Source organism: Aythya marila (assembly GCF_965140915.1).
Source record: "Aythya marila genome assembly, chromosome: 10".
Taxonomy (NCBI): Eukaryota; Metazoa; Chordata; class Aves; order Anseriformes; family Anatidae; genus Aythya; species Aythya marila.
In genome coordinates, this window is record NC_139051.1 from 9,607,390 (window position 1) to 9,629,190 (window position 21,801).

The 21,801-nt window shown below is 46.5% G+C and overlaps 1 protein-coding gene across 3 annotated transcripts in view; it reads right to left on the reverse strand.

Annotated features, from left to right (window-relative positions):
• The window catches only part of SETD5 (SET domain containing 5), a 63,652-nt gene that overhangs the window by 31,709 nt on the left and 10,142 nt on the right, over nt 1-21,801 (reverse strand). For 2 of the 3 annotated variants that reach the window (XR_014318196.1, XM_082768236.1), the window contains exons 2-8: nt 8,802-8,976; nt 5,059-5,164; nt 4,002-4,213; nt 3,623-3,681; nt 3,034-3,221; nt 1,954-1,992; nt 174-416 (exon numbers count right to left, since the gene is read on the reverse strand). Coding sequence is in view for 2 of the 3 variants with exons in the window: in XM_082768236.1 (XP_082624362.1) it covers nt 174-416; nt 1,954-1,992; nt 3,034-3,221; nt 3,623-3,681; nt 4,002-4,213; nt 5,059-5,164; nt 8,802-8,872 (918 nt within the window). In the remaining variant the exon portion in view is untranslated. Of the gene's footprint in view, nt 1-173; nt 417-1,953; nt 1,993-3,033; nt 3,222-3,622; nt 3,682-4,001; nt 4,214-5,058; nt 5,165-8,801; nt 8,977-21,801 lie in introns of those variants that run through there. The other variant, XM_082768237.1, reaches the window with a different exon arrangement.

Consider the following 21,801-nt stretch of genomic DNA (forward strand, 5'->3'; position numbering starts at 1 on the left):
GGTCTCACGTCTTGGTACTGGTATTTCTTCTGTTTCGTTTCACATCAAATCTATACCTATTGGTCTGACATTACACCCTGACAGCTGCTGTATTCCTGCTCACTCATGCCCACACCCTAAACCTAGAAACCAGAGGATCTGACCTACCCCACTTCTGTCACATCGGTTCTTACCTGCATCTGGGACCCAATTACAGTATTATTGCAGGCCAGCTCTGTTTTGTTGATTGTGTCTAGCATAGCAGTTTTGCCCACGTATTCTTTATTAGAGTTTAGATGGCGCTCCAACAGGTTCTGCACGTCAGCGCTGTACTGGTTAGTAAAGGCTTCTTCATACTGATCCGTCCAGAGCCGTATTCGATTCTCCCACCCTTCAGCTGTGTTTTCATCCAAGGCGTGTGCTTCAGAAGGGGAGTTCTGCACCAAACAGCAAAGGGTGAATAGCTAGCATACAACGGGAAAAATCTATCCACAGTGCGCTCAGCATATGGATATGCTACAGAAAAGGGAAACCCACTCCAAGCTATGAAAGCATTGGTTACGAGGACACCTTTTTCAGAACCTCTGTCCTCCATAAACATTGTACAACAGTGCCACTTGGGAATCTACAGACAATTCTGTGAAGGACTAAGACCCCTTGAGAGTTGGTATTGGCACTGCTACATACAAGAAAATTAAGCTAGCACTTGGCCAGAAAAGAGTCCTTTTTAAGTCAATTTGGAAAAACAATTAAGCAGATTAAAAAAGCACAGGAACAGAACATACAAATGCAAATAAATCTCATGCAAGCTTGTCTTACATTCAACCCACTCACGTCCAACAAAATGCTAGATGATGCTGATTGTATCTCAATCTTTGCAGTGACTGATCCCAAAATACTTCTAAAACCTTCAAGCTAAATGGTCACCAGGGTTTCAAGAAACTGAATGTACAGCATAAGCTAATACTCAGAAGGTTAAAACTGCAAGTCCTAAGCAGCATAAAGAAGAGAGGTTGAAATCAGGTAATCCATTTATACTGTCTTGTAAGGGAGGGGAAAAAAAGAAGCTGGTAGGAAAAAAAAAAAAGCGCTTCACTCTTTATTTGACAATAATTTAAATAATTGAACAAATAATATTCCAGAGGTCAACAACTTAACTGGCTTTTAGGACTGAGACATATGAGACACTGAATTAGTAGTGACCAGAACCACTGAAAAATAATCATTACTTTCATCATACATATTACAAGCACAAAAATTATATGCACTTTTATCCTCTTCAGGCACTTGGGTACTATGGAGACAGGTGCACACACCACAAAATCATCCTTTTTCCTCTGAGCCACCTGCTAAGAGCCACAGCACTATGGTTAGATGGAACTGATGGACCTTTAAAACAACTCTTGTGCTTGTAGTGAAGTTTACCTCCCCCTTTTTTGTCAAATAAGCTTTCTATCATCTAACCAAACCTACCAGTAATGCAAAAAGAGATAAATGTATCATTCCTTTCATCCCGAAGTAATAGGATGTGGATAGAAGCAAGGCAACACTGCTAGGGACTCCAACACTAAACTTGAGCTACTTAACGACACCCAAGCTTAAAATATCTTTGATGCAATCAAATGATAGCTGACCTCACAAGAGAGTGGCCACAACCAGTTCTACATCCTTACATCAAACATTTCACTCCCAGGTGTCATATATCAGTCTTATCTCTTGGAACAGGATGGCATTACAGAAAGTGATGGGCTATCTGAAGCAAAAGCAAGGTTCAAGGGGTAATTCCTGTGATAACCTTTTGAGCAGGCCTGCTTTTAGTGCACAGAAAGGCTTAGGATCATTCTGATTCTGGTAGCACAATCAGAAATTTCCCAGGCAAACCAAGAGAAGTACAAAATTACAGGGGGAAAAAAAAAACACAAACCAACAGCAACTCACACACCACCGTCACAGAGCTTTCTCAGTTCCACTCACCTTCATTCTCAGAGACTTCCGTGAGCCCTCTCGAAAAGCCTGTCCCCGGAACAAGGAGAGAAAAAAATATTTTATAACCTTTTCTCAGAATTAGTGCCCCTGAACGGCAATAGATCTTATGCAACCGAACAACCCTTAACAACAGATGGCAAGAATTACAGGAAGACCTACACAAGAAGCAATGGACATGAACAAAAAAGATTCTGCAATGCAAATCCAATGAAAACTGAAAAAAAAAAAGCAAGCTTGACAACCAGGATTTCAGAACTGAAAAGCCTGCCTCATGCTTGGTATAAAATCTCATGATCAAAACCCAACCTGTCCTGACTGACCCTGCTTGCTTCTACAGAAGAAAGGGCCAACAACAGAATCAAACTGGTTCACAACAAGATACCCAGAGACCTCACAAGGCTCCTGCTTCCAGTCTTTTATTTAATTAGTGCCTACCAGAACAACTTCAAGGGAAACCTAAACCTGGGGAAAATCATGGTAAAGCTAGCAGATGATGGGAAAGAACCAGCTGCTCACTCCCTCATGCTCCAATACAGACAATTTAAAATTATTTCAGTCTCCAAACCCTCACAAACAAGACAGTAAAGCCATCCCTCAGCAAATGCTCATTACTACCTACATAGTTCTCCACACAGGCACTATCTCTGTCCCTGAAGAACAGTGCCAAGAAGCATTGCAGCCCAGATTCCTAACATAATCTGCTAAGAAATGCCATGTTCACTTCATTTTTCATTCCATTCACAAGCTGCTTCTTTGCTACAAGCAGGCAGACTCCAGGAGCTATTTCCCCAAATCCTAATACAGAATGGAAAATATGCGAGCTCAAGCCTCTGAGCACGAATGGACAGTGTTGGGAAAATAAGGGTGGAGTTCCAGTAAGGTCATTTTAAAACTAAGAGCCACATACTCTAGCAGGTCACACATTTAAGGAGTCACATTATTACACCAGGGTGAGCAATTCCTGATAGGACAAGTTTCTCATTTATTCCCAGCTTGTGATCTTGCTCTCAACAGTATTCCACATAGCATTTGGGAGGAACTACAGCAACCTCGTCTCATTCCACATACCTTGATCTTTTTGGCCTTTGGAGCAGCGCGAGCTTTTTCTGTACTCCTCTTCCTCTTCTTCGGTTTGCTTCTACGGACGCGGTTGACAGTCAGCGTGATGCTCGTAGGGGTGTGCTGAGTAGCTGTGTACAGCACCGTAGAGGGAGACAGTTCTTCATCCCAGCTCTCAGTTGCACTGCTGTCCCCACCTATAGAGCGGAGTGTTTCATTAGCAACCTTGTAATTCACCCCACAGAGAACAGCCCACCCCTTCATCTGCTTTCACCAAGGTTACTTGACAATACACAGCTCGTCCCTGAGAAAACTGAACCACTTCAGTTTTCCCTCCCAAACTGGGAACAGGTCTCCCACACTCCTGGTATCTCACAGATTAGCCCTGATGAACGTTTTGCTTTTTTGTTCACAAGATAACCTGATTTCCCAAAGAGCTAACTGAGCTGAGGTAGAAGGAATGAAAAAACCCCAGTGGTTGGTGGGTACAGAACACTAGCAGGCACTGATTACAACTAGATGATTGCATCAGCCAAAAAGAAAGGCCTTGCAGAAAGAAAGCAAAAGTCACCATTATCAGAACTACAAACTCACTCACCTGACACGTTGTCCTGCTTCCGGCGGCGGAGTCTGATCACCTTCCCCCTGCTCATTCCTCTGCCAAACGAGAATGCACAATTGAAGCTGGTTTGTAGGAGTAAAGTCACTTGAAATTCAACAGGATGTCACAAGATGCGTGCCCTCAGTGGGGCCCAGGATGATAAGAACATCGATCTAACATCCTCATCTCCACTCCTGGTGCCACCAACACTTGTCAGGCTGACAACGCAAAGGAGGAGGGTCAATACTAGGTAAAGCACTGGGAAGAACGCTCCAGCTAGCAAAAGGAAGTCCGTCCCACAGCCCAAACGTGACAAAGCTTGGCTTGAGAAGTCAACACGAGGAGCAGTCCAGATCTGCACTGCACCAAAGCTTACCTGCACTTTTCGCACTTGAGGAGGAAACCATCTTGAGAGACACTGCAGTGGCACCAAGTGGGAATTGATTCTCCTTCTGAGGAGCTCTCACTGTCCCCGGAGTTCTCCTCATCAGGTGAGTGCAAGCCGTTCAGTTCTGCGCGAGGTATAATGGTCTGGACAGGAGGGGAGGCTGGCGGTGTTGGAGGAGGAGGGGCTCCGTAATTATGATCCTGAAAACGAGTATTGGCAGTACTACTTTTAATGTGAAGATATGATGCCTAGAAACTTCCCAGGTTATTACTTAACAACCGCTGTAAAACAATAAACTGAATTCCTCAACCTACCAAGAAGGTAAAGCTCTGAAGGAGGTGAATGGTTTACTTCACGAATTACATTCGCCAATGAATTAAATTCAAAACCTAGGAAAGTCACCAGGCTACTTCAACATTAACCGTTGCTCTGCTAATCATCTGAGATGACATCAGTGGTCAAACACCAGAACTGGTTGTCCAGACACGTTGTGAAGTCTCTGTCTGCTGAGATATTCAAAACCCAACCGGACACAGTTCTGGGCAATCTGCTCCAGCTGACTCTGCCTAAGCAGGGGGGTTGGACTACCCAGTCTCAAAAGGTCCCTTCCAACCTCAACGATTCTGTGACATCCTGTTCATCCCAGAGTTTCAAACCTTCCTGACTGTTCCTTATTTCTCAGAGTTACAAGTTATCAATGTAAAGACCTGTGCAGTTGAAACAAGCATAAATAATATACAATAAACCAAACAGGGCATAAAATTACTGCCAGAAAAATATTATATATTCATACATAGTCACTTCATTCAGTTAAAAAAAAAAATCTATCACCTAGAACACTAATAAAGCTTGCTACAAAGTATGCAAGGCTTCAACAAATAATAAACACATAAATGCAAAATGTATGGCACAACTCAGCTGTAACTCAGAGTTCCCTAATAAATAAGCCAAATCTCCTGAAGCTTAACAGGCAAAGCTATGGAACAAGGAGAAAAAGAGCAAAGCAGACAGTAAAGAGCTGATTCACTGCAGAGAGAGTACTCACTGCGTAAGGCAGCCCGCGATAGCTGTGTTTCTGGGTGGCCCCATAGCCGTGGCTGGAGTACACATTCTTCTCACTGACAGCTGGACTAGCTTCCACAGACTCTGGGCTGCAGAAAGGGCCAGAAGTAAAACCCATCAATAGAACATCATTTTTAGTGCCAGTATTTCACAGCTCTTTTCTATTCAACACATGAGCTCAAAATGAAGGAACTTTGTGAAATCGAGGTGTTCTATGAGCTTCACCAGGCACCGTGTGTGCCAACGTTGCACAGGATGAACCTGCTTTCAACAGAGGGAAGCAACTGAGTAAGGGCCACCCTGTATAACTCCTCTTACATAAAACTTGGTCTCAATCGGAGAAGTTAAAAAAAATAATTAAGAAACAGGTATGAAGCTCAATTTCTTTATGGTTAAGGAAGTTGGGTATAGTTTGGCATTCGTATCTGAACTCAGCCAGCTTAATCTCAAAGCCACCGAACAGTACTGCCATGTTATCTACACAACAGCTTATTTCAAATAGCAGCTAAGCGGCTTTCCTGCATCTGCGCTCGTTTCTCTCTCTCTTGGATACTAATTGTGAGCCGAGTCCAACGTCCCATGATAAAGCCTGCACGAAACCTGCAGCTGTCCCGACAGCAGCCACTGGGAGCTGGAGATTCCTGCTACGAAGGGGCTACAAAATTCATGACCTGGACAGACACCGGCCACAGGCAAATCGGATTTACCCTGTTCTTTCTACACAGCAACACGGTGTGTGCAATGTGCTGAATAAGAAATTTGTTGCTGAGGTACAATGCACTCTTCCACCACACGGTGGTGAAAAAAAACAGCTCAAAATGAAAGGTATATCCTCAGCAGAAAGCTGCAGAAACCCTACTCAGAGAAGGGACAGCTGCAATTCAATGCAGGGAATATTAGATAATGAAGCTACGGACAGAACACCAGCAAGGCAACGCACCACCTATTAGGAGCTTTCCCCCAAGCAGGAGATGAACATCAGCAAATCTCTGCAGAGGACAGAAGCAGGACCCATACCAGAATACAGCAGAATATTACTGAATCACGTCTGCAGCTGAAATCCTCTTCAAAATTACCGCAGGTAGCTGAGCAAGCAGGAAAGAAAAATGCAGGAAGGGAAGAACTTTACCTTGGACTTGTGCTGCTCTGGTGAGATCTCGGAGGATTCTCAGTGGGTCTTAGGTTGGCAGTGGGAATCGAGCAGCACTCAAACACTACAGGCCAGTGGTCACGCGTGGGGGAGCGTTTAGGCACCACCCAAGAAAAATAACCCCTGTGCCCTTTGGACTTCCTATTAGCACTTGAAATCTCTGCTGCAGTGCAGTTTGCCCCACCCTGCCACTAAACCTGCTACACGCTCACACCGACTTCCCGGGCTCCCTCCTTCTGGAGCGAGGCAGCCCCGTCTCTCCCACAGGAAGGAGCAGTGATTTACTGTGCAAAGATCTGCAGAAAGCCTTTAACCTGCGTAAATCCCACTCCTGTAGCTCAGAACCGAGCTGCATGACATCATAAATTCAGCTGGTTTTTCACGTAGCTGCACTCAGCTGAAGGCAGAGGCAGACACAGGCGGTGACACCCCTCCGAGGATACACTCCCTAACAAAAGGCAGGATGCAGAGCTTGAGCTCGGCACGTAATCCAGCCTCGCTGCATCTTCACAACAACAGCCCTTCAGGATTTCCAGACCGGCCCAGACTTAAATCCATTCAGGTTTAATTTATTTTCAGAAGGAATACCAGAAGGGAGAGAGACTAAACAGCAGATCTGTCCTCTGCCCAAGTCACTCAGATTCACACAGCCAGCCTGGAACACCAGCAGCACTGCCACAAGCACTAACAATACAACTTCAGGACTGTTGGTGCAACGGTGTCCAGGGGCAACAATGCTGGGGCCCTGCTTCCTCACCAGCAACCCTCCAAGGAGCTTCAAAAACTTCCAATATGCAAAAGTGCTCTGCAGCCTCCTTATCACCCTCTGAGATCACCCAACACAAACATCTTTCAGCATTTTCACTTCCCCTCTGGCATCGGAGGCCAGAGGAGGATGCTAAAGCTCAGCCTTAAGAGGGCCAGCTAGTTTTGCTTTTACCTTCCCATTCTTTCATGATGCACATCTTTGAAATCCCTTCTAAGAGACAAGAAGCTCAGGTAGCACAGATATCACGCCTCAAACTTGTAGAATTTCAAAGGAGAAGTGGAGGATAGCCTTAACTTTGAACAGACTCACGAAGGACACTTCAGCAGTAAAGTAACAGTGCCTCAATGCAAAGCCAGGAGAATAAAGTCCTGGCATTCCCACTTTTTAGAAAACGGAGAGAGAAGCCAATTCAGAAATCTTCAAAAGCCTTTTTCAAAGAACTCCAGCCTAGCCTCAAGTTGGACCTACAAATTTCTTACAGCCAGTGGAAAAAATGCTTTGCAGAGGATTTATAGACAGCCTTTTGATATTTAAATTTTACAAAGGACATGCATAGATATATCCCACTCAGCTCTGAAAGCAAAGCACATAGTACACGAGCAAACTATTTAGCACTCTTTCTCCTGCCATAAATAGTTTAAAATTCCTGGATGTTGAGTCTTTAAAGAGCTGGTGTGGGAGAAGCATGTGACAAGCAGTACTGAATATTAAGTCTCGAAATTGAAGGATCAGATCCCTACTGCAGATGAGTGACCTACTAGATTTTTGACTCCTCGTTTAAAACAGTCTATAAAAATATGGACTTTGTGGTGGAATGAAGCCTCACAAAGAAGAATGCCTACAGTGGGGCCAGTGCCAAGACAGATGAAAAAGAGCATTAGCAGTCTTGCAGGGAGTGCGACTGTGTAGTCAGACTGTATTTAAATCAGGGCAAGATGGAAGGGCAAAACAATGATTCACAGCCTAGCCCACTGCTCTTACAGCTCAAAATTAGCAGTCTGGAGCATTATCTGCTCTACAGTGATCAATCTGACATGCAGGTATTTGCACAGCAGGTACCTGTAAATAATACATGGCGGAAATAAATCTGCAAAATGTCCTTTAAAAAAAAAAAAAAAAAGGAATTGCTATGGAAAAATAGACGCTACAGTCCATACCTGATATAATAACCCTTTTTGTGGTAGCCCTTCCTCTTGCCCCCAGTGAAAACACAGTACTCACTCGACTTAACACCATTCTAACAAGCATTTTAAGAAAAGATCACAATATTTTCAGGATTTGAAATGTTCCTGACTCCTACAAAGGCAGAGTGCTGTGATGGGAACCCTGAAGGTCTGCACACCTAGCTGCACTTCTCGGAATATGCTCAAGGGCAGAACAACACACATAAAGGCGTCTACGCAGAGTGATGCTGTTGTACATCTCCAGCCAAGCTCTGCACTGCTCCAGAAATCAGTCACGTATGCACTGGTACTGAGTCTGAGCTAGCAGGCTCTGCTGAGAGGGAAGCCCAGCATACTGAGCTCTCATTTACAACAGCTTTTGAAAAGGAGCTGGCTTGTACCTTGCCAACGTCAAGTGCAAACGCACTACCACATGCACTTGCACGCAGACTTCCTAACCGAGCTGATACAAAAAGCAGTGTTGAGTGCCTCATACTCTTACAACTTTCCTTAGAACTTACCAATTTCCACAAAACCTTTGTTAAACATTCAAAACCATCTCAGATCCAGTGGACCAGCACCGGCCCTGACCCCGAGGCAGCCCCCAGCCACCCTCCCCTGCTCCTCCGCGGGGTAACACTCACTCCGATCCTGCAGCCATGTCGGAGTAGGACGTATCTGGTGTGGTGACTCCCAGAGGGATTGCAATGCTCATGACGCCCGTCGGGGATCACGGAGTCCAGAGGGCAGCGACCGGCCGCTCCGAGGGCGGAGAGGAGCCGCAGAGCCTCGGCCAACACGTCACGGACATGGGGAAACCTGCCGGGGAGAAACAAAGCATTGAACCTCCCTTATGGGTACGAGGTCTCCGCCGTATGCCCCCAGAGAAGGCTTTCAGCAAAAGACGAGCAGAAATTAGACTTACAGCAAGTGGCACGCTGCATGTGCTTTATTTTCACACCTGGGACCAGGGAAGAGGGGGCAGAGGCAGATGGCGGTGTGTGTTTTTTTCCCCCACAGCCTTGGACTGACACACAGTGATCCGCTCCGCCACAAAGCCAATAACAATAACCCCCCCCAACTAAACTTAGCACTAATTAGCGGAGAAGCACCCTCCTAGCTCCTTCTGCACGCGAGCAGCAGCTGTCACCCACTGCCTGCAGCCCTCCATCGGCATTTCCCCACTCCTTCCCCAAACAAGCCGCGGCCACAGCCCATTCGGGGCGGGATGAGGAGGCAGAACGGGCGACGAGGCTGTGCCACAGCAGGGCAGGAGAGGCCAGCAGCGAGGCTTTGGGCTGCCACCGATGGCAGTGAGCTCCATGGGGTCCCTGTGGTCCTCTCCCCACAGCTGGGCCACGTCAGGCTCCGGGCAGCAAGTGAGTCACGGAGGCATTGGGCAGCCTCCGCCTGGCCTCCTGCGGCCCTCACCGTGGTCAGCGAGGCCCCAGAGCTCCTGGTTGCAGCTGTGGGCAGGGGGCTTCTCACTGGGACCGCCCTGCTGCTGTTCACACACCCCCCAGAAATGCCAGAACTCCCCCTCCAAGGGCAAATGAAGTGAAAGTTGGCAAGTAGAGGTGCCACACGTTATATTGCCTCTCCCTTCTGTCTTAAAAGGCAGGGCACTCGTCTTATCGCTGGGACAGATTTCCCTTTTTCAGCATGTATCCCTAGGAGAAATCTCTTCCTGATCATACGACAGGCATAAGGTGAACTACAGACGTGGCATGGAATGATTTCCAAGCGGTCCGTGGCTACTCCCTGTTATGCCCCAAAGCGACGGCCTCGTGGGGAGGTGGGCAGATGAAAAAACAGAGCAGGACAAGCCCACAGGCAGCCTGAGCCAGCTCAGGTGTCCTTGAGTGCGTTTTCTGGATGAAAAATAACCATAGAAGTTCCTTTCAGGAGCGTCTCACCCCTTCTTGTACTTGTGATTTCCGCACTGACACCAGATGAGAACTTGTGCTGCTGAAATGCAGCTGGGAGCTACAGACACCGATCCTGCTTCAACACGGAGTCACGTAACACCGGGTAAAGGTTAAAGGAAAAGGGGGGGATAGGTCTCACAGCATCTGGAGTACCCTTCCCTTCTAAGGGACATAGAAACCTTTAAAAAATGAAATGAAATGAAATAAAAAAGTATAGTTTTTTTTAAATACTCACTCAGGTTTCTTTACCCTATTGATCTCTTGCCTTTGCCATGACCGTCCCCAGCTGGCAGCAGCCTGAGATTTAATCAGGACAAATTCCAGCTCCTGCCTACTTGTGACTCAGCAGGACCCAAGGGTTTCAGGCGCGGTCTCTGGACCCGAGCTTCACAGGACACCATGTCAGCCCTGGGCTCAGCGGGACAAGTTCTGGGTCACTGCTCAGAGGAAACCCTCCCACCACCAACGCTGCAAATAGCAGGCCGTTTCGGCCCAACAGCAACTCCCACTTTTGGGAAAGAGCGCTGGAGAACCACGAAATGCCAAACAAAAAAGGTTAGACAAGGCGAATTCCAGTTCAATTGCTTTTGTGTTGATCCAGCAGGACTTGCCCAACAATCGCCAGCTCTCAGATTTTGCTGTTTGTCGCTGCTGTTTTCTGTGTACTTTCAACTCTGACAATGTAACATTCAAAATGAATCGCTGAGACAAATCCGAAGTGCTGTCCAAGACCACACCACCTTCAGGCTAGATTACAGTGTGGTCTTCATGAAGCTTGCCCTGGGAACACCCAAAACATCAGCCTGCCCAGAAAACAGGGGTTGAGATCAAAACATTCACCCATGGCACCGGTTAATTCCCTCTATAGACAATCCCCAAACTCCTGCCTGCCTCCCATCCCCAAAAATATACAGCTAGATGGGAGAAAAAAGGCAGGAAGTTCTCTCCAGTGCCACTGGAAGATTTCCTAAAATTTGAAATCTTAATGCAAATGTAGTGAGCTTCGGACCACAGCACAAACGTCTCTCTCTCATGATACAAGTCTTCTCAAAATCAAATGGGAACAGGAATTTTGATGGCCTAGTGGGTAAATAATGCTTAACTGGTTTCGAAAATGCAGTGTTTAAAGATGTTCTTGCCCCCATACTACACTCCTGCCTCCTTAACACCAGTACAAAGACACCTGGGCTTCCCCAGCATCATCACAAGAGCTGAGTCGAGCATCCATCCACCTGCACCACCACCACAGCTTCATGGTCCCCAACTGGCTCAGCACAGGTCACACACCAAAATCACAAACGGCTGCCTTAGCTAAAATGCAAATACATGCTATTCAATTATTTCAGGTAATATCCTGTATCGACAGGAAGGACTGTAATAAATCCAAGCTGGCCAAGCAAAGGTTAGGTAACAGCTGCTCGAACAGTAAATTTAATTTTCGAAACCATTTCGGATGCAACAGCAGCAGCACTGCACTGGCTCCCTTCCACAAACGCTGCCCTCCGTGTTACAAATCAAACAGACACAGAAAATTTACTGCTGGAAACTTTTCTCGCCACTCGTGCCGCTGAGAGCCTGCAGTCCAAATCCATGGGACATGTCACGTAAATGTGAAGTGGTTCAATTGCCATTCTGCAGAGGTCCCGTTTCCAAACATCGCGGCACCCAAACACGAGGGCAGTCCACCCGAAGCGCAGCAGGCACTGCCTGTTTGTTCCAGCACACCTACAAACCCCATGTCAAGGGCAGATACTCACAGAAGGGCAAGCACCTTTAGTGCAAACAGAATCAGATCAAGGGTTTTCGCCAGTTTAAAACAGCCAGCTCAGAAAAAAACGCATCAAATTCCCAGAATTTCAGACATGCTGTTCCATAAGGACACCTACACAGAGGCAGAGTAGACAAATCTGTAAGACTTTTAACTCCAATTTATTCTGTTTCACCTGAATTGTGCCTCAGTCTATTAATACAAATGCTTAGCTCTGCCCTGGAAACATGCTGGATTCACTAAGTAGCAAGGAAAGACTGAGTTAATTAAATAAAAAATGTATTAATATGAGTATTTGCCATTATCATACTTTTTTATATGTAAGTATCTATATGCAAAGAGAAATACTTCTATTTATAAATTTGTTTCACAGCTCACTTGTTCTCTGGGATCTGGAGAACCACGACAAAAGCACCAACAAGCTCTCAGAACAAGAACAACATTTAAAAATCGTTAAGCGTGTCAAAATGCAACACCCCAGTGAGACTCGATCTGCTCACCACGCTGCACAAGACCTGGCGTCAAGGATCAGGAAAGGCGACAGTGATGCCTCTACTACACAGCTCATCTCCATCAGCTTTTGGTACCCACCGACTGATGCATCAGTCAGGCTGTTCCTTACAAGGTATGAAATCATACGGATGATTCCCATCCTCGTAAAGCACCTTAAGGAAAAGCTGGAAGCCACCTCAACGTGTGTCTACAAATACACCTACTTAGCTAAAGTCAGCGTGATAAAGCAGTTCAGCTAAGGCCACGTAAGCCGTGTTTAAAACTGAGGTACAAGCGAGCTAAACTGATTTTGATAAAACTCGGTAAACAGCTGAAAACTGAAAATCCTTTGGTCAAATTTGTTTAAACTGGGTTTAAGATATTGTAAGAGATTTTCATCATGTCCGCCCATGGGATTCCATCATTTTATCTGACTCAGAAAACATTGGTTTTAGTTAACCTCATCTGCAAACTACACCCTAAGGGACCGTCAGTGGTGACAGCGAGCAAGTGAAAGAAATTAAACCGTCAAGCAAGAAATAACAAAATGCATACTCAAGTGTTCTCAGCCACTGACCTGGGACTGGGGAGATTCCTCAGAAAAGCAGAAAGAATAACCTCAAAACTTTGCTGCTGATTCAGCAGTCAAGAAGTTGTGCAAAACCCCTTTGTTTTGCAGACAAACAGCCTGAGCTTTTCTTTTGGAATCGCTAAGGATATCAGGTATTATGATAAAAGAAAAATATAGTAAGAGATAAAGGAAGGGCAGATTTTGCTTCCAGAAATACCTTCTGCAGGACAACTCAACTGCATTCCTTACAGTCCAGCACAGCCAGGAGGCAGAGGCTCGAGACAAGGGCTCGTGTGGATTTTCGTAAAACACCTCATTGGCACCGTGAAAGCTTACTGGAAAGTTTAATTCATATTGATTTGAAATTGGCTGAAGATTCACACAGAAGGATAATTCCATAAACAAATACATACCAAATTAGAAAGGGGAAGCAAATTACAGAGTAGCAGTGATCCGTGGCAGACCAAATTATTCCGAGGTGTGCTTACATGAAGAGGTGGCTGGCAGACACCAGGTAGCTCTGCCTGTGCCCCACGCTGATGAGCACAGACCTAGCTGCATTTGCATGGCCTGCACACACGGTCCGCTGAGCAGGATGGTGACAGAGCTGATGTTTTAAAGGAGTAACAACCTCAGTGTAAAGGAAAAGACCATCACAGTAGAGAAGTTTATATCAATGTCCTCATAACCTTTGTTTTAAGAAAGTTTCACAAGACAACGCTTTGAAAATCTAGCAGTCTCCATGAAATGCTAAACCTCCGAAATGTTAGTCATCAAAATAAAACTTTAAAAAATAGTAATGGTGGAGAAGATAAAAAAAACTCAAGAGACAGAAGTACTTCTCGGCCCATTTCTGTGCTAAAAACATTGCATTAAATTGCCTCTATCCCACAGCGTAACAAGTCATTGGTGAAGATGACAAATTCTTCAAATGCTGAAGAATTAAATACTTCTTTCAAATGCAAAAAGTATTTAAAATGATAATTTCAAAAATGAAATAAAGGTGAACTCCTGAAAATGCTTTTGTTTTTGAAAATACTCTATTTTTTCCTGAAAGATCCATAGCAATGGAAGATGAAAAGAAAGGTCTACTATAAATAAGACTCCACAGAAATGATGATAGAAAAATTTACCAAAGTAAATGAAACTAAAAAAGAGGAAAAAATAAAAACAAAACAGTTCTACAAGCATCTGATTTGGGATGGTAGCAGGGGAAGAAGGCTGCAGCAAGAGGAACACATCCTGACTGCTGTGCTGGTTCTACAATGTGAGGTTGTCGCTGTCTTTTCCCACAGGGTGAAGGGGAACAGGCAAACGTCTGTGTGTCACAGAAATCAGAAAATGCAAACAAAAAGGTTCAGAACTAATACTCTGAGACAAAGGGCTCGACAACTAACCTCCAGTGAATCCAGCTGTGGCAGTGAGTGCTGCGACTGTCCCCTCTAAGCCTTTGCCAAAACAGCTGGCAGGAAGGAAATGTTGCCATGTCTCATCGAGCGCAGTTGACGCCAAGAACACGGGACTAAAAGCAGAAGCAGGTAAAATACAGATTCCCCTTTAGATATGGTTATAAGGGCAACGCATTTCTGCAATAGGGCAGAGCAGACACCGAGGAACAGCAGTACTGGAAAGTACCACTGCTGTCTGCCGCACCTTGTCCGTACAAGCCCTACATTTTGAGACTGAATTTAAGAGGCCTGCCTATGCCAGAAAATGGCTATGGTTAAAATAAGATTGGAGGTTAATTTAAATAACATAAACAACACCGGTTTAATCCTGGCAGACCAGAGTATTTCTTTGTTCTAGCTTTTGTTGCCTGTGAGTGTAATAGCAAGCACGTGAACGGCTGTATCTGCGTAACTGGTCAAACTTTCCTAAGTAGACGAGCCCTAAATTGAAAAGGCCGTCAGACAACCCCCAAGGATAAATAACTGCAGACCTTGAATGTGTGTTATGAAGGGATTTCGGAGAAAATCCTATACCACATGCAAGGTCAGAGGGAAGCGGAGCAATAAAGGGCAATAACTAGGCCCGGCTCCAAACGGAGGGAATTACAGTTCCCACGAGAATCCGGCCGGTCCCTGCGGCCGCGGGAAGTTGCTGAACATAGGAGGAGAATCGGCAGCATTTACTGGCAGGCAGCGGCGGCCAGGAGCTGCAACCAGTGGCAGGCTGACCACAAACAAGTTGCCAAGGAGTAGGATTGCAGCCTCCCGTCCCAGAATTGGAAAAGATTTCTCCGTAATCCCACTAAATACTCGCTGCCTCGCGAGCCTGGCCCTACGTCCTTTCTACATCTATTTAAGGCCTCCACGTGATGCCGGCTGCCTGCCCGGCCACTCCCCGCCAGGGCGAACAAAACGGCTCCAGAGGAGCCCGCAGCCGGGCTCGGCGGGCAGACGTTGCATCAGCCAGGTGTGCAGGAAGCAGGGGGATATAAAGCGGCGATTTACGGAGGGCTTCCCAGAGCCGGGCCGCTTCAGGAACGCCGCGGAAAGGCCGACAGGAAGGAGCGCGCCGCTTCGCACACAGAACAAGCTTCATCGGCTTCAGAAAGCCTTTGTGCTGGGGCTCCGGGCCTGGCCTGCCTCCCAGAGATGATGCAACACCGAGGCACAGGGGCTGCGCCAGAGAAAACTATTCCCAGGCGAGGCAGATGGCAGCGAGGCCGGAGGAGCCCAGATCGCGACGCGCCGGGGCCCAGCCCCGGCCCCGGCCTCCCTCAGCTCAGGAGTCCTCCATTTCACGCTGCCGCCCCTCGCCCCCACCACGGCTCCAAGGGGAAGCAGGACTGCACGATATCCACAACAGCACCAAAGGGCGCTTTAATGTGGTGGAAAAATCACAATTTGTCCCACGGTCTGTTTGAGGATGAGGAAGGGGAGAAAATGAGCCCCCAGCCTCACAAGGGCCTGCCGTGGATCCTCTCGCCGCCTCAGGCTGAGCCCCCAGCAGGCAGCCCACCACACCAAGGCAGCCCAGCCACCACAGACCCCTCACAGGGTCGAGGTTCAATCCTGCTCTCTGCTTCTGAGCCCCCTTTCCTTCCCTCCCTCCCAGTCACCAAGTGCCCTCATGGCTCCAGCCCATACTGGGCTCTGTGACCAGCAAGTTTCACAGCGTTGCACCTGGGCCTGAGCTCATGCAAATACATTTTTTTCCCCCGAACTGGAAGGAAGTTATTCGAGGCTTATGTAACGCTCGTTTGCTGCGCTCTAACAAACAGCAATTTGTTTAACAGGCTTTGAGTGGGAAACTCGGCTAGGGGAAGATCTGCAGCCTGCGCTGCACACAGCGAGATGGTCAAATCCTATTGCTAATTAAGCTGCGTAATCACCGAGCACTGTTAACTATGTAAAATTCACTGGGTTTTAAAGAGCTCAGGAAAGATTTCTGCAGTCTTCCAGCACTGGAGCTTGGCTGGTTACATGGCCCCACTGCGTCCCCTTGTCAGGGAGGTCTCTGCAGGAACTCCCTGCCTACTGTACTTGCCTGGCACTGGTGTCCAGAGGTTCTTGGCTCCTCCAGATACCTCTGAGACCTCTGGGAATCCCTAATTTCTTGCAGACCAATTTTGCACAGCCCAGAACATATCAGTGAGCAGACAGAACCTGCCATGGTGGTGCTGAGAGCAATCACGATATGCCCCTGAACAGCGTATCGGCCAAAAAGCCTTATTTTCCCCTCCCACCCTGAAATCTGCGGCTTCTGCCCACCTGCTGATGCAGAACTCCGATCAAGGTGCTCTTTAACATGGTTCACTTTTCTGGCTTACTCACATCCCGTGTCATATTGCAGCTTGGCACCGGCAAGAGAAAGGCCAATGTTCCTCATACAGCACCACAGCATGCCCTGCTCCGTGGGGCAGATCCTCCACACCCAGGCGATCCCCACCCTACTGCAGAATTACAGCAGATTTACAGAATAACCCATTAACCAGCAACATAGCGGACCACCAAGCTTTAAGGCATACAAGTAATTTATTGTGAAGCAAGAGATAAAAAAAAAAAAAGTTTTGTAAATCTTTGGTAAAATAAGATAATCGGAGACTTGCTCTCACAACCACAGGGGTGGAAGGTGTTGTACTTATTCAGAGAGCTCCCACCACGCGCTCCATAACTGCTGGCAAGAAATGCAAAGTTCAGTGGTACAGCCAGTGCTGCAAGCCACTGCCACTTCTTTGAGTGGCCCATTTTGTGTTAACAAGATGAAAAGCGGATGATCAAGTTGAAAATCATCAAGGGGATGATCAGTTACAGACCTGCAAATAGTGACTAAATAAAGACAAAAGCCACTCAGGTTTGGTTTTGGTGGCTTTTAGATTTATTAGTAATTTCTTCCTTTGAAAAGAGCTTCTCTGAGCGCACAACCCCACAACCAACCCCCTTAGCTACACGGGGGTGGTACCACGGGAGTACTGAAATCAAGCAGTTGACCGAAAGTGCTCGGTGTGGAGCTCACACGGAAGCGACGCTGAGGAAATGGCTCTGTAACACAGCAAGAGCGAAATTCTATCTGCCACCACAACCGCTGTTTTTTTTTGAATATTGGATTATGAGAAGTATACCGAGAACACTGACTGCTGCAAATTCAACCGAGCACAAGTAGCTGCAGCCAGATGGTGAAACTGAGAGGTTGAAACACGAAAGTTGCTCGCGCTACAAGAGGTTAAACCCCCTGCAGCAGAGGGAACGCGGCTGCCTCCATCAGCCTGTCGGTGCCGGGGAGAGGCAGACGATGACACAGCAGAGAGGAAGGGGGAGGTTTCCTAACTGCCAATCCTTCACAGCCTCTTTTGTGCGTGGCACTTGCAGCCAGTAGCTCCTGCAGGTTAGGACAGACAGGGCCGTCTGGATGAGGTAAGCAGCTGAGGCTGCTGCACTGGATCTCAAAGCTGGAGGCCTTTGCTTGACATTGTGCAGTGCCCCAACACGTTCCTGCAGCTTGCTATCCCTCTAGCCTTCAGCAAGGAAACTTGCAGTTGCTAGACAACCTCCTTCCCAGCTACAAAGCAGCTCAATTCCTGTGACAAATCGATGGGCTCAACGTGAAAAAAAAAAAAAGAAAAAAAAAAAAAAAAGCTATGGGTGTTTGAGCCGCCTTCTTCCCCAGGCTGCGGGAAGGCTTCCTGCTCTCAGCACACAGCTGCAGAGAGGCCGAGCAGCTCCTCCCCGGCAGGACCTGGAGCAGAGGAGAGGCAGGAATGCAGCCGTGCCGGAGAGGAGAGGAGATTGCAGCCCCGCGCCGCCTCCTCTGCGCGCGCACACACCCGTAGAGCTGGCCGGGAGAGCTCTGCCTGCACAACGCTGCAGGTACCGAGAGCTGGGAACGACCTGGAAGGGAACTGAAGAGCTCTGCAGATCTGCAGAGGCACCTGGGGCAAGGTAATCTATGAAAATACAGAAACTCAGCAGCTGTCGAGGGAGTGGCGGCATGGACAAACACAAATAAAAAGTACAAGCACGATCTGGAGCCATTACCCAACTGAGTCACCGATTTCCCAGGTGAATTTACAAAGTGAGGGAGGAGCAGAATTGCTGAAGTAATCTCATTTGAATGGCACGAAAAACAGCAAACAAGTGCCATTAGAATACTGCTTTTGATGATTATTTAATATTATTTCAAACGTTAATAAACTTTCAGACCAAGTCCAGTTGACTTGAGACAGAGAATACCCTCCACTAATTTAAGAACAAACCGACCAGGAGAGCTTGGGCCTGCTTTGCCTTTCAGAGGAGCTGTAATCACATTAACATTGTGCAATTTTTTTTTAATGCTGTTTCTAAAAAAGGAGGAAAATGATTTAGACTTCTGCTGTGGTCAACTGGAATCCAGAAACGCTCATTTGAATACAGTGAGTGTACACAGTTACATCAGTGCTGCTCTGCAGAGGATTTCAGAGAGCCTTAAACATATCTTAAACATCTGAAACAACGCAGTATGGGAAAGAGCTGACTTCCAAAGATGCAAGCCACAAAGCATTAAATTTCAGAGCTGCTTTCACATCTTGTGTGTCTTATGCAAGGCAGTGTGCTAGTACCGGGTTAACCATTTCTCCTCTAAATCAATCTGCACTTCACGACCTTGGCGCTGACCGTGAGCACACACATCTGAACCTGCTCCAACTGACCACGGCACAAAACCTCTAAAGATTCTCACACACTGGTGTCAGGAAAGGATTACTGCCATGATAATAACAAAAATCACAGTATGTTTTCTCCAGAAGGAAACAAGTCAGGCCTATTTTAAAAGGCAAAGATGAACACTTGCCCCTTTCACCTTCCTTGTGAGCGATGCCAACATTTAATTACTGTCATTGCTAAGAAACTGTATTTCAAGATTGAATTTATCCAGCCTCGGTTGATAGTGCTATGCCTTTGTCAGCAAATCTCACAAGTCCTTTTAGAGAAAGATCAAGTCCTCTCTCAATTGTCTTTTCAATAAGCTGAGTAAGTTGAGCTCCTTTAAGCCTCACATCATGAGGCTTATTTTCCAGTCCCTGGATCATTTCTGCAGCTGTCCTTTGAATTCTCTCCAAATACACTGGCATTCTTCTTGAAGCACAGAAACCAAAATTCAATTCCAGTATCAGTCTCGACGTTACTGTTTGCAAGATTACTTATTTATTTTTCCTTGATGTTCCTTTCCCCTCAACTTTTTCTTTTTTAGATGTGCCCAAGAATCACATTAACCCCTTTAAATAAAATACTGACCCGAATACTGTGTGGAGGCAGTTAGCTGTGATGACCTTAAAGCCCTCTGAGGGGCTGCTTTCCAAAATGCTGCTTCACAACGCATGGGTGGGTTTGCAGCTCTGCTAGCCAACGCACCACCTTGCAACTGTGCGGATCCGTAAATTTCCTTGAGAGGTGGTAAAACAATCCAGGACTCCTTAAACATACTTTATTATCCTACTAGTGTCTGATGAAAGCTTTACCCAGTATTTTATTTTACCCAGATAAAAAGATACGAAAGAGCAGTAAATTCAAAGCTTATTTCATCCCACTCCCTTCCATACAGCTAGGTGTGTCCTTTCAAAGATACAATCCCAGGTATTTTAGCTGTCCACTGTTCCTGCAGTTCCTCCAGCACAAACATTTCTAGTTTGGTGTCCTCCTGCCTTCCTCCCTCCAACAGGCATGCCCCCCACACCCACAGCACAAGGCGGGCTGGGAGGGACCACTGGAGGTTTGCTGCCTGAAACCCCCTTCTCTCCCAAAAGCAGGGCCAACTTGGATCAGGTTGCTCAGCCCTTTGCCCATTCCTTCTCCAGGGCCACTAAGTGTTTGTGTAACTATGCGTTTTAAGGCCAAAAATAACCTTCCGATGAGCTGACTTTCCACCTAACAAAGACTGGAAAATCTCACCTAGTCATTTTTATACTTGGCATTGCAGCTTCCCAATGAACGAGACCATGTTTGTTGAACACAGCCTGAAAAACAGCATATGGATTTACCACAATTCTTCGGGGGGAAATTTAAAGTCATGCAACAGACTGCGGCCTCGGGGTCCCAAGGCAGCAGCAACCCGAGCCATTAAGCCTTCACAGTGCGCAGAGTACATGTGTAGTTTCTGTGAAAAAGTGTTAAACTTTTTTTTTTCAAACTAAAACTACATCAAACGCATTCTCGGGAGCCTTTGGAGAATGCTTCAAACTACCCAAGTGCAGCTCCAGTTCCAACTGCCCCTCCAGAGGAGGCTGCTGCTCCACTGCATAAACAGATGTTAGCATCCCCATAGCTTCATGGAACATATATTAATAGCAAAGGTATTGGTCTAATTGTAATTGTTCTCTTCCCCATTCACAGCAGTAAGATTTATCAGCACCTATCTTTATGGGTATTTCTATTTCCCAACACACTCACAGCTAGTTTCCTTGAGTGCCTAAAGAAGGACGTCCACCATCCCTTTACCAGCACAGAAATCTTTCAGCTCACGCAGGCCAGTTCACAAAAAACTCACCAGTTCTTGCTTTGGTCACTAACAAGAATCTCCCCCTCCCCTCAAAAAGAAAGCCATAATTATATAAACAAAGGATTAGCGCAGACAGGTATTTATCCACACAGAAAGCAAGTCATAATGGACAAGTTATTCCCCTTTCCTTGAAGGATAGCTACACGAAATCAAAGCAGCCCAGAACAGGGCTGTCTTTAACGTAACAGCACGAACTACTACACTGAAATTAGAGACGTTAGCCAAGATCCTGCAGCCCTCTCACCTTACATTCTTCCCCAAGCATCGATTTTTTGGCCCTGACAGAGCTGAACGAACCCTTCAGCCTGACTCAGGAGAGTCACTCCCGTTCTTGCGTTACGTTCTCCGCTCACTCCTGCCTGGGATCCTCAGCGCTGTGCTCCCAGCCAACAGCAAGCAGCCTCTTTAAACCTGGAAAATTGTGGAACAGAAGCCAAAAAAAAAAAAAAAAATCCCATCACATGAGTAAATGAGGCTTGACAGCATGATGGATGCTGCAGGTTCACAAGTATGAAGGCACTCCTAAGATGGGTTGCGCCTGTTACAGCTTCACATGAGCAGAAAAGACGCCGGTTTGCCGCATTCAGGAGGGAGATGCTCAACTATTTAGATTGGACGCATTCTGTACGAGACTGAAGATGACTAACTCACAGCTGGACAGATTATGTTCTAGAAGAAAGCTGTGTGCTTTTTCCCTGCACCTCCAACACCAGCATTTCCTCATCTGCATCTTTTCTCCTTCCCTTTTCGAGCGCAAAACGCTGAATTCTCCCCGAGAAAAAACTAGCCAGAAAATATTCAGGCCAACACGCTTTACCCAAGAGGAATGCCGCATGCACCAGTCATCTTAGGGCTAATTTGATTTTGTCATTATGGAAAAACTGAGGACTGTCAGGACATCAGCTGGGTAA